The sequence below is a fragment of the Eretmochelys imbricata genome, chromosome 5, assembly GCF_965152235.1.
Source record: "Eretmochelys imbricata isolate rEreImb1 chromosome 5, rEreImb1.hap1, whole genome shotgun sequence".
NCBI lineage: Eukaryota > Metazoa > Chordata > Testudines > Cheloniidae > Eretmochelys > Eretmochelys imbricata.
Window position 1 is genome coordinate 89,504,378 of NC_135576.1, and position 13,007 is coordinate 89,517,384.

Consider the following 13,007-nt stretch of genomic DNA (forward strand, 5'->3'; position numbering starts at 1 on the left):
CCAGTATGCTTCCAAACCTCACCAAGGAAACATCATTACATGCTCGTGCTCCACACCCTTCACGCCCTCACCCTAGTGTCCTACCCCGACATAAAGTGGCGAGACCTTCTGCCACCTTTGGAGGGTGACCAGCCCCGGTGGGCCAGCCTATATTCCACCTTGGTTCCAAGGCCCATTGGGGATATCAGTTGGCAGCTCCTTCACGGAGCTGTGACCACAGGCACGTACTTGGCGTGGTTCAACCCCATCCCAGATACTTGTCCATTTTGCGGTGTGAGGGAAACCCTGGTGCACATATATTTGGAGTGCGCCAGGCTGCAGCCCCTGTTCCGGCTCCTCACAAATCTTTTATTATGTTTTTGGCTGCATTTTTCCTCTCGTCTTTTTATTTATGCACTCCCCATCCGTGGCCTCACAAAGTCGTGGGATCTCCTAGTTAACCTCCTCCTGGCCCTGGCTAAAACGGCCATCTATAAAACCAGAGAGAGGAGGTTGGCCGATGGAGTTTCCTGTGACTGTGGGGCCGTTTTCCGATCCTCAGTCCGTTCACGTATCTGGGCGGAGTTCCTCTGGGCGGCATCCACTGACTCCCTTGATGCTTTTGAGGAGCGGTGGGCTCTGTCCGAGGCTCTCTGCTAGGTGTCCCCATCCGGCTCCCTTTGTTTTGACCCTTTGATTGGGGGAGAGAGTAAGGGACCCCAGCCCCAGCCATTGCTGCTGCGGACACCACCACCTTAGAGGGGTCCTTTCACATGAGGGTGCATGTGGCCCCCCCGCGGGTTGTACACCCCACAGCGTGCCCCTTTTGTTGGGTGCTTTCAGAGGAGGGAATTGTTGGTGACACTCGTGCATGGCGCCAGGTAACTCGAGGGGGTGGCAGACCTTGAGAGTCGATGAAGCCCCCTCGATCTGGACCACTAGGTAACTCAGAAGGGTGGAAGACCATGAGAGTCGAGGAAGCCCCCCCACTCTGGGCCAAGGCAAGCTTGAACACTTCCCTCCCCTGAAGCTAATGAGAAAACAATTGTGATTGGTTGCTGTGTTACACATTGCATATGCTGTTGTTTTGTTTTGTACTTGTGTTATGCAAATAAAAAAACACTTTTGCTTAAAAAAAAAAATTACTCTCCTATAGCTGTCTAACCCGACCCTGTCACATTGGATAAACATGTAATATTTGTATTGATTTATGTAATGTGTGTAATTTTTCTCTCTTTCACAATATTTAATAAAAACCTCGTAAAGAATCAGGAATTAATAAAATTACTCTCCTATAGCCATCTGGCCTGACCCTGTCACAATAGGTAAACATGCAATGATTCCTAAAACTTATCTAAATGCATAAAATTTCAAAGTTTCAAACTGCATTTTTCATATCTCACTTTTGGGAAGAAAAAAAAAAAGAGAAAACCTCCATCTCTAAAGTTTCACGAGGAAGTGCTGTTAGAATTAAGAGAGCACTGACCCAGCAGAAATGCTTAACCTAAGAGCCCCTTAAGAAATCACCATTTTATCCTCAATATGCAGAGTCTGATTACTGTATTTAAGCAGTGACATATTCACAATCTGTATGGAAACAGAAGTAACTGGAACCAAAACAGCTTGAGTAACCTACAAAGCAATCTAACAGGCAAGAAACTTTTTATTCAGTTCTTAACTGAATGAAAACAGAAAGGATGTCAGGATTTTGCAAAGCAGACGGTTATAGAAGAGGAGATAATGTGCAGAGCTTAAATATTCTGTTAACTAGGCTGAACACATGTAGAAACTAATTGTCATATTCCATTAACCTAATTTTTTCTACATAAGCAACACCCCCTTGGCCCATCCTTTGCCCCTCGACTTACTTGCCTACGATTTCTTTCTACTCTGATTAGAAATGTTCTGCTGTGGTCCCTCTGCTAAGACGATTCACTTTCATGGTTCACAGAATAAATGGAATGTTCACTCAAATGTTTATTTTTTAGTAATATCCTAATCACCAACCTGAGATCGGCCCTTGAAAACAGAGAGGAAAACTCATTATTTATCTGGACGTCAGCTGTGTGGGATTCCTGTTTAACTTCTGTCCAACACCCAACAGCAACAGTAAAGGTGGATGCTGGCATTGGCATGGTCACATAATAGTACCAACTTAAGAGACCTATGAGTAAAAAAAGCAAATTACCTTCTAGGTTAGAGAACAATTTCCCAGAATTTGAATTTCAATGCAGTTGAGATTTTGAGCCAAACCTCTCCTCCCACCTCCTCACTGGTTTTTTTTTTGTTCAAGAAGGAATGAACTTGTTTTTATTCAGGCACACTGTTTACTACATGATAGTTATATCTTACTTACCTTGGAGATTGAAAGGGACATTAGCAAATAATATAGACCTAAAAACTTACATTCACACTGCTATCCTCAGATTCTAGGCACCTACCAAAAATTAAATCCAGCATTGTAACAGTATGACTGTAAATCTCATGAAAACATTCTACACCAATGGTCCAACACACTGAATCTTACCATCATGAGTGGAGTCAAACAGGATCCTTAGGTCCTCTAAGAAAGGACATTTTTTAACGTAAAAAAAAATTGATTGCAGTCCTTTAACAATAGCCTTGCATAATGCTGTTTTTGTCTTAACAGTATAGTTTGTTTACTTCAGATTGCAAACTCCTTAGGGGAAGGACCATGTTTTCAGTATGTTCTGCACAGCCCAGAGCACACTGTTAAAGTCTAATAAAAAACAGTAACACTTATGATCCCTGCCTGGCAATCTGAAATGGTCCAATGCATCAGCACGTCAATGAGAAGTCAAGAATCAGATTCAGTTTTGGCGTGAGTGCTGAATTTGGCCCTATGGGACCATCTGGGAGCTGAGGAGATGGAAAAAGGAAGTGAGTTTACCAGAGGAAGATCAGCTTAGTATAGAGGGACAATTAAGCAGAGTCCATTTAGAGAAGTGGGAGAAAGTTGTTTTGGGGAGCCATGAAGTTTTTATGGATCTAACCTACATACAGGGTCTTTTTTTTTTCTTTTGCCTAGCTATTTTTCTGTTATTGTTAAAGGCACCTTAGGCACACATGCAAGGACTCAACTACATTTATAAATACAGTTACCACAGCTGCATACACAAATTGGGTGCTTTCATATGCAGCAGTTTAATTAGATACCTGCATGTGTATCTGATTTGTGAGTAAAGCAGTCATGGTAATTTTGAATGCTAACATAGGCATGCAACTGCAGGCCAACCTCAAGCCTTTTTTTTTTTAAATAGTCTTTGGGTTACAATTATGGAGCCCTACCATTTTTTTTAAGAAAAATCTAAGGAGAAATAATCTGCCACTGCCTGGGCCTAGTAGCCAGGCCAGGTACTAGCAAATACAAGAGGCAAATCTCCCCCTCAAGGCATAGAGAGACTCCAGACAGTAGAAACAGAAGCACTAGCAGCCAAATCGGGGGTGGGTGGCGGGAAGGAATGGACGACGAGGAGTGGGGCCAGCCAGGGCCACCCCTCTCCACAGCACCCTCCTGGACCCCGAACTGTGCATGGGAAACCTACACACACACACTCTGGGAGCACTAGGAGTGTTGCCCTCTCCCTTGTGGCCTGGGGAAGCGGGAGAGGGGAATTGCAGAGACTCCATTTGTAAGAACATAAGCGGCCAAAGCAGGGATCACTGAATTTTCAGAGAACTTTCTACCTTTGTCTGGACTTTCTCTGGCCTGTGCTGACTGACTGTTTATTCTAGCCCTCCCCCTCCCCCACAGTCTCTTCACCTCAGCTTCACTCCACACCTACCCCTCTTAGCCTCTTCTCCCTGACCTTTCCTTTTCTTTCCATCCCCTTATCCCCTTCTAAGTAAACCCACCTAAATAAATAAATAACATGGAACTAATGTGACATTTGCCATTTTCACTCTGTTTGTGGATCCTGCCCCTTCCTTCACCCTGTCTTGTTTATTTAGACTGTAAGCACTTCAGGACAGGGACCGTCTACTACTCTGTGTCTGCACAGTGCCTAGCACAATGGGGTCCCATTCTCACTTGGCCCAGAGACACTGCCTTATTAAATATGAATAATAATATCCCAACCCCATGTCTGCACAGGGGTGGTGGGGGATGAAATGGTGTTCTGTAGTGTATCTCTGGGCCCTGCATGGTGCTGCAAGGCCACCACTGGGCATCGTGTCACAAGTCAGATGAGCACTTCCCTGCGTGACCACTGGGAATTTTGCCCCCACCTGCTTGTGCAGTAGAACTCCACCAGTCCCACTGCAAATGGAGCCTCCACAGAGGAAAAGACAGGATTTGACCCTAAATATATGCACACTCAAAATGCCAGATTAGGGATCCCCACCACAGAAAAATACATGAGCTGCTCTTGTTGGCTCTGAATCACAAGTTAAACATATAAGATTCCCAGAGCTTTGCTGACCTCACAGATAACATTGATATGTGAACAGAGACTGCCATGTTCACAACTACATAATTAGAAACAAAGAGGAAATAAATTATTACTGCCAAAGGAAAAATGTTTTGAAATCCCAGCCTGTGGAAGCTGAAAACCAGCCATGGCAAGCACAAGCCCATGTATGGGAAGAGGCCATCCAGGGAAGTACCATTTATTTTATTATTTCAAAAGGTTGATGTTGAGAGCTCCAGTAATGTAAACTGTGGCCAAGCCTGCCCACAATGAATCCAATGGGAGCTTTTGCCATGGACTTCAACGGGAACAAGAGCAGACCTGGAGGCAGCGTAACACAATACTTCACTGTGAGTAGCATCTGTCACATAAACAATATTCCAAAATGCTCCATACAGTTCACATAAAGAGTGCAACTTCCAGGTCAAACAATAGAAAAGGAAGAAAGACAGGAATGGGAGAAAGTGATGTATTTTCAGCTGAGTTTTGAAACAAGACTGAGAGTCAATGAGGCAGGGAGACAGAAAACTGTCCCAGACGGCAGCGGGTGAAGGTTCCTTCTCCTATAAAGAATAAGGCTCTCACAACAGTGAGGAGATTTCCTAACAGGAAAGAGAGAAGGCCAGTGATGGACAAAACAGAGTGAGGAAGAGGAGCATAGTAAGAAACAAATTCAGTGAGGCAGACTCGAGTAAGCAAGACTGTGAAGTGTTTTTAAAAGACGAAGGCAATTTAAACAGAATGCTGAAATGAAAGGGAAGACAGCTTAGCAATCTAACGTGGTGGTGATATGTTTATGTTGCTTCTTAGGTGAGAGGAGATGGGCAGCAGTATTCTGCATATGCTGGAGTGCCGAGAGCTTTGACTTTTGTAGTTTTATTTTACCACCCTCCACATCAAGAGGGGGGCAAAGCATTCCGCCCTGAGTGGATCACACAGTCTGAGGGCCAACAAACTTCACAAAGCTAGAAGATCAGCAGCAAGTCCAGAAAGAGGGCAGGGGGCCTTCAAAACAAGCACCAAATTGGGACTGAAGGGCAAAAATAAACTTTTTCTCTCTTCACATGAGCTTTCAAACACCTATAGATTCATATTTACAAAATTCAGCACCTTCTTCTCCCTTATCCCACATGCCCTTTCTTTGTGCAGATTCTGTAGAAACCATGCCTATGCTGGACATCCCCATCACTCCACCCTGAGGCTCCTATTACGCTTATAGGTGCTGCTGAACCCCAGTCCACTGCTCACAAGGCTGACAGGGGTCTCATGTACTTGTAGCCCAGAATGGACTGAATTGACAAGAAGTCTCAGAGCATACTGTCAGGCGAATGAGGTTTCACCATCGTGGTTCCTGACGTTTCCTGGTGACTGAACTGGCCTTTATGCAGGTAGTGCTTCCTGCCAGTAACCAGCATGAACAGCTGTTACTGGTAGGAGAGATAATTTGTTTCTCAGGTTTTCTTCTTCCTCCCTTCACTCTTACTTTCTCATTTTCTTCCTTTTTTTTAATGTCTGTCACCTGTTCTAATTTTTTTTCTTTTTGTCCCTCCTAATTCCTCTGTCTCCCCTCTTTCCCCTGCGCTTGCTTTCTTCTTCTCCCTTATCTTTCCTCTCCTCCCTTATCTTCAGTGTTTCCCCTTCTACTGATTCCTTTTGTGGCTCTCCTCTCTCTCTCACTCCAATGCCTTCATGTAACTCTCTTGGAAACAGCACCACCTATAGGGAAAGGGAAAGCAATGCATATGAACTCAGCACAGGGCTTCCTCCTTGTAGTGCAAGTAACACTCCACGTCACTGAAACATTTCTGTGCTATGTGAGGGCTCACTGGCAAGACAAGGAAAATAGCTGGCGTTTCCTGCAGAAAAAGGAGGAAGAACACCTGCCCCATAATTTCTCATTCCTAATCACCCATACACGTTATCCCATCCCATAGGTGAGAGGTTTTTTCGCAGGAGTAGGTGGGTGAGATTCTGTGGCCTGCGTTGTGCAGGGGGTCGGACTACATGATCATAATGGTCCATTCTGACTTAATATCTATGAATCTATGAATCCCTAAAATCAGCTGTGCTTTAAAATTACTTATTTCCTATATGTACAAACAGATTGTAAAACCATGATACTTTTAAACAATTTTCCAGTAGGTTATTTTTGAAGATCCATTTCCCAATTGGACATTTGCTTCACAACTGTAAGACAAGTATTTACTGTATCATGCCTGATAGCTGCATAATTGCGAAAACAAAAATCCTATTAAATAAAACTGCATATTTTCTAACTCACGTGTTATCTATTTAGGACTCAGTTAAAAAAGGCTGGAAAAGTGCAATCTATTTATAGGTGTGGGAAAAGAAAATTTTAAAAAGCAATTTATTTTTTGTATTTCAAATAATAACTATGAGATAATGACTTTGTTTCTTCATGCATATTAACTGTCTTTGAAATGGTTATAAAAACAGTTTTGAGTACCAATTCGTGCATTATAACTAAAATAAATATGAGTGTCAGTGTATCTTACCGTCTGACCTAATAAAAAGGAATATTTTCTTATATTTATATAGCACCTTTCACCACAAATAATTCTTTAGTGTTTTAAATACAAACTGAGGTACATATTACACACACACACATACACAGGGTTACTTCATCCACCACTGAAATTCAGCCACTTCCGATGGGAAACACTATTATGTTTAGTAATGCATAAAACCATTACACAACACTTTCAGAAAGAAAGTGAAAAATAGCGTAGCAAAACAAAATGTAATTACCCAAATTATTATTTGTCTGGGAAATTGGGATTAAGAGCCTTGCCCATCAGAAAAGTTCCAAGACATCTTTAGTGACTTCTAGTGATCAGCACCTTGATTTCACATCTCATTTGGAAGACAGAGTAGCAGAGTGCCCCCTAGCACCTGAGTGCTGCAGTATTAGTTCAATACTCAGATACTCTGATAGGTTTCAGAGTAGCAGCCATGTTAGTCTGTATTCTCAAAAAGAAAAGGAGTACTAGTGGCACCTTAGAGACTAACCAATTTATTTGAGCATAAGCTTTCGTAAGCTACAGCTGAGCTGTAGGTGCCACTAGTACTCCTTTTCTTTTTGCAGATACTCTGATGAATCAGCAACAGCACTTGCTGCAGCACTTGTATCAGATGCATGTTGGAGATCTCTGACTCAACTACTGAACTGACCTAACCTGCTTAGCTTGTGAAATCTGACTTGAATGCAGAACAAGCTGCTGTGGTTGCAAGCTATGAAAGGGAAAGTAGGTGTTTCTCCATGGTCACATTTGTTCTCAGTAGTAACACTAATCTTGAATTAAATTATTTCTACATGGATTTAAGTGAATGAAAGGGGAGTGTGGAAATCTTACTACTTTAAAGGGAAAAAAATACCGAGCTATGTATAGAACCCTGGATCATAGCAGCCCTAATGTGCTCAAGATACAGATGCTCAAAAATAAATCAAAATGGATCTAAAGGTGTTTTTTGATTAAAGAAGTTTGTGTACTGCAGGCATGTGGGATGGAAGAAACCAGTGTTAGCAGCTAAGTGTTGAATACAAATCCACCCACCATCCAAGGCTAAATGACTTGGATACTTACTATCTCAAACACCCCTGAAAAAAACCTAGAGATCATAAGGCTTTCAGAACACTTTAAATGTACCTGGAATTTATCAACTCTGTGAAAAACTTTTCCCATTCCAAACATTTCATAAACTATGTACTACCATTTTCAAAAATACTTTCACACCTTATTAAAATGCCTCAGTATGTATGTATGCCTAAATGTGCAACATTTTGGGAGATTTATGATTATTGTTTTTTGAGAAACTGATCTGTCCCATCTGTATTTCTAAATGATAATAGTATGGGCCATATTTTTCAAAAAGGAGGCCTGCAAAAAATGTGTGTTCAACTGGGTGCACGCTTTTGCATATCCATTTACCAGAACTGCTATTCAGGAAACTATCCATTTGCATACACAATCAGCTAGTCTCTGTATGTAACCATGAAAATTGCACATATACAAATGTAGGTATGCACCTGAGAGCACAGGTCTTCCTTTAAAAAATGTTGCTTTATTATGTCTGGTTGCTTTTCTTGTTGTCTGTTATTCATTTAAACTTAAACATTTTTTAAAAAAAAAAAGTATATCCAGCTAAATTGAATGGCTATTAAAGATTTTAGATTGTCTATATGCAAATCAAAATGCTTCTTCAGTCCTATAAGTGGTATTTACGAGGGCTGTCGATTAATTATTTTTTAGTCAATCACATGAGTTAACTGCAATTAATCACAGTTTTAATCGCACTGTTAAACAATAGAATGCCAGTTGAAATGTATTAAATATTTTTTGGATGTTTTTCTACATTTTCAAATATATTTGATTTCAATTATAACACAGAATACAAAGTGTACACTGCTCACTTTATATTATTTCTGTTATAAATATTTGCACTGTAAAAATGATAAACAAAATAAATAGTATTTTTAAATTCACTTCATACACTTGTACTGTAGTGCAATCTCTTTATTGTGAAAGCGTAACTTACAAATGTAGATTTTTTTGTTACATAACTGCACTCAAAAACAAAACACAAAACTTTAGAGCCTACAAGTCCACACAGTCCTACTTCTTGTTCAGCCAATCACTAAGACAAACAAGTTTTTTTATATTTAAAGAGATACTGCTGCCTGCTTCTTATTTACAACATCACCTGAAAGTGAGAAAGGCATTTGCATGGGACTTTTGCAGCCAGCGTTGCAAGGTATTTACGTGCCAGATGTGCTAAACATTTGTATGCCCCGTCATGCTTCGGCCACCATTCCAGACAACATGCTTCCATGCTGATGATGCTCCTTAAAAAAATAATGCGGTAATTAAATTTGTGACTGAACTCCTTGGGGGAGAATTGTATGTCTCCAGTTCTGTTTTACTTGTATTCTTCCATATATTTCATGTTATAGCAGGCTCGGATGATGATTTAGCACTTGTTCGTTTTAAGAACACTTTCACAGTAGATTTGACAAAATGCAAAGAAGGTACCAATGTGAGACTTCTAAAAATAGCAATAGCACTTGACCCAAGGTTTAAGAATCTGAAGTGCCATCCAAAATCTGAGAGGGATGAGGCGTGGAGCATGCTTTCAGAAGTCTTAAAAGAGCAACATTCAGATGCAGAAACTACAGAACCCGAACCACCAAAAAAGAAAATCAACCTTCTGTTGGTGGCATCTGACTCAGATGATGAAAATGAACATATATCAGTCTGCTCTGCTTTGGATCGTTACCAAGCAGAACCCATCATCAGCATGCTCACTTGTCCTCTGGAATGGTGGCTGAAGAATGAGGGGACATATGAATCTTTAGCGCATCTGGCACATAAATATCTTGCAACGCCAGCTACAACAGTGCCATGCGAACTTCTGTTCTCACTTTCAGGTGACACTGTAAACAAGAAGCGGGCAGCATTATCTCCTGAAAATTGTAACCAAAATTGTTTGTCTGACCAATTGGCTGAAGTAGAACTGAGTGGACTTGTAGGCTCTAAAGTTTTACATTTTTATTTTTAATGCAGTTATTTTTTTTACCTAATTCTACATTTGTAAGTTCAACTTTCATGATAAAGAGATTGCACTACAGTACTTGTATTAGGTGAATTGAAAAATATGATTTCTTCTGGTTTTTACAGTGCAAATATTTGTAATAAAAAATAAATATAAAGCGAGCACTGTACACTTTGTATTCTGTGTTGTAACTGAAATCAATATATTTAGAAATCTAGAAAACACCCAAAAATATTTAAATAAATGATATTCTATTATTGTTTAACAGCATGATTAATCCCAATTAATTTTTTAATCACGCAAATACTGACCTTAGGAGTATGCAAAGACAGCTCAGAACTAACCCTGGGAAATTACCTCTGTGCAGTCATGCTTGGCACCACCTTACATTTGCTTTTCCCTTTACACTGTGCATGGAGGCTGTGATGAAGAAGTGCAGCAAAAAACAAAGGGAAGACAGCACTGAGATATACCTTGCATAACTCTAAGCAGGTAGGCAGTAGTGAGCACTAGGAGCCATGCACTGGTCCCAAAAGAAGTGGAAATAAAGAAGATCTTTTATGGACAGTTGGCACCAAACTGAGATCATCAACTCATTTCACATTGTTCACCAAGCAGCTATGATATGGGTAACAACCCTCAGTCACTACCAGCCTTGCTAAACTGAACTGGCAACCTCAAACCAAAAATCTATATCCTGTTATCAGTGCCTTCAGCAGTCTGTGGGCTGATCTGCCAAATATTTAGCTGTAGATTGACTGAAACTAAGCCAATTAGTGAGCTGTGTGAAGTTTACACCTGAAAAAAACAGATGCCAGTATATTCCAGTGGATGAGGTACCAGATGGGAAGTTAGAACACCGAAGTACTCCCACCAGCTGTATGACTTTGGGCAGGTCACTTGGCCTCCCTGTACCTTAATTTCCCTCTCTATAAAATGGAGATAATAATGTGCACCCATCTTTGTAAACTACTTTCTGGCACTTTGCTAGCATCATTTTGTACAACACATAATTAAGAATATATATACTACACCTTCTTGAAGTTGTGCTGGTTCTGCTGAATTTTCACCACTCATTAAGACAACAAAGGAAGAAGCTGTTCGGACTGTGGTTTGCCATGTTGACATGGCAACCGGTGGCTCCTGACATGGAAAAAGGGCTCTGTTGTTTATTGGAGACCCCATTGTATAAACACATGGCCTATAGGGAGGGAAAAAAGATAAAAACAAGAGTGACATCATTGGTACTCTAAAACATGAAATAGTGAAGGCTGAGTAGAACTTCCCATTATAAAAAGAAATTCAAACCTACTAACTGGTTTTCAACATCTCACTTTGTCTGGGTTTCAACCTAACATGATATGAACCAACCAAGATATCAAACCTTGAAGTTTTGCTTTTATCCATCCTAACAGATTAATTTATACGTAAGAGGCAGTAGAGAAAAAAAATAGCATAGATATTCTCATCCTTTCTGCTCCCTTGCTCATGCCATGACCTTTGGACCTCAGGCAACAATTCCCCAGCCACTGGGAATTGTGAACCCAAGTGACCAATGTGAGTATTTCAGAATGACCACTAATACACTGTTGCCAACTCTCGCTATTTTATCATGAGCCTCACAATCCCTGGTGTTCTTCTTTAAGCACCAACTATTAGAAACAAGTGACTATGTGACAATCTTGGTTTTCAACTACAAAAAAAAAGTAAATTTACAAACCTCATAATTGCAGAGAAAAGCTTGAAAATGTGATCGAAGTGTGCCCTAAAGCAGAGGTGGGCAAATTATGGCCCCCGGGCCACATCTGGCCAGCAGGACCATCCAGCAAGTCACTTAGACGGGGCGAGGGCGCCGTGCCCCCGGCCGCAGCGGGAAGGGGAAGCCCCAGCCCTGGGATGCTGAGCTGCCAGGGCCCAGCCACTACCTGGGAGGAGAGGGCGAGTCCTGCCGGGGAGCCGGGGCTGCGCTGCTTCATCTGCGCACTGGCTGCTGCGCTGCCTTGTGCCACCCCTTATATTGGGGCTTCTCTGCGCAGCCGGGTGGGGGAGGGGGTAAAGCCCCTGCAGGCACTGGGAGAAGGTGACATCACTCCCTCCGCTTCCAGCGCCGCCTGTGAGCCACAGCCCCACCTGAGCTTGGGGTGGCAAATTTTTTGCTTGGGGTGGCAAAAAACCTAGAGCTGGCCCTGTCAGGCAGGTCACTTACTCTCTAGAAGATACTCTTTGCACCCCAAAAAATCTCAGAAGTAGAAGACTAGTTAGTAGCCCTATAGCATCTGTGGGCAAAGGGGAAAGAGAAGGAGTAGAGGATGGTTCCAGGTACATGGAAACCACACAAAAACCACAGGATTGTAGGAGGAGAGCCCAGGTACTCCAGGGAAGAATTCCTATGAGAAAGGTAATGCTGATATTCAGATTTTTAGCCAGAGCCTTGGCGCTGCTAAGACTGTTTTGCTCTGCTCCAATGATCTAAACCAGCCTCAAACCTGGCCTAAGAGGCCCTTGGAGGATTTCCCAGCATGAGGAACTCTTTGAGTGGTATAGCATGACTGTAGTGGCTTCCCTGCCAACCCACACTCTCAAACTCTGGCAAAGAGAAGACGAGGGGGTGCCTACCTGCTAGCAAACCCCAGCTGCTAAAACAGCCACTTAGGCCCACAGGTAGTCAGCAAAACATATGTGTTCCTACATGCTGGTGAACCCCAGCTGCTGAAAAACCCCTTGGACCCACAGGCAGTAGGCATAACATACAGCAGTTGAAAGCCACTATCCTTTACGCTGGGGTACCAGACTGCCACCAGCAGCTTAAAGCCTGGGATCTTACCCCCACTTTTGTGCCACACCCACACATACACATAAGCTGTACTGAGAACACAAAGCCCAGACCCCAGGATCTGGCCCTATACTCATATTCCAAATGTCCAAATGTCACACAGATATTAGGACATCTGAATTTCAGTATCATCTGAATATCAGCCTATTCTCTACTGGTTAATATACGGAGCTCTATAATTTGGTACATATACA

At 42.0% G+C, this 13,007-nt stretch overlaps 1 protein-coding gene across 12 annotated transcripts in view; it reads right to left on the minus strand.

The window, feature by feature from the left end:
• The window catches only part of AOPEP (aminopeptidase O (putative)), a 389,108-nt gene that overhangs the window by 296,387 nt on the left and 79,714 nt on the right, over positions 1 to 13,007 (minus strand). For all 12 annotated transcript variants that reach the window (XM_077817475.1, XM_077817474.1, XM_077817471.1 and 9 more), the window contains 2 exons: positions 11,015 to 11,181; positions 1,987 to 2,143 (listed from right to left, as the gene is read on the minus strand). In XM_077817475.1, the coding sequence (XP_077673601.1) occupies positions 1,987 to 2,143; positions 11,015 to 11,181 (324 nt within the window). The remainder of the gene's footprint in view (positions 1 to 1,986; positions 2,144 to 11,014; positions 11,182 to 13,007) is intronic.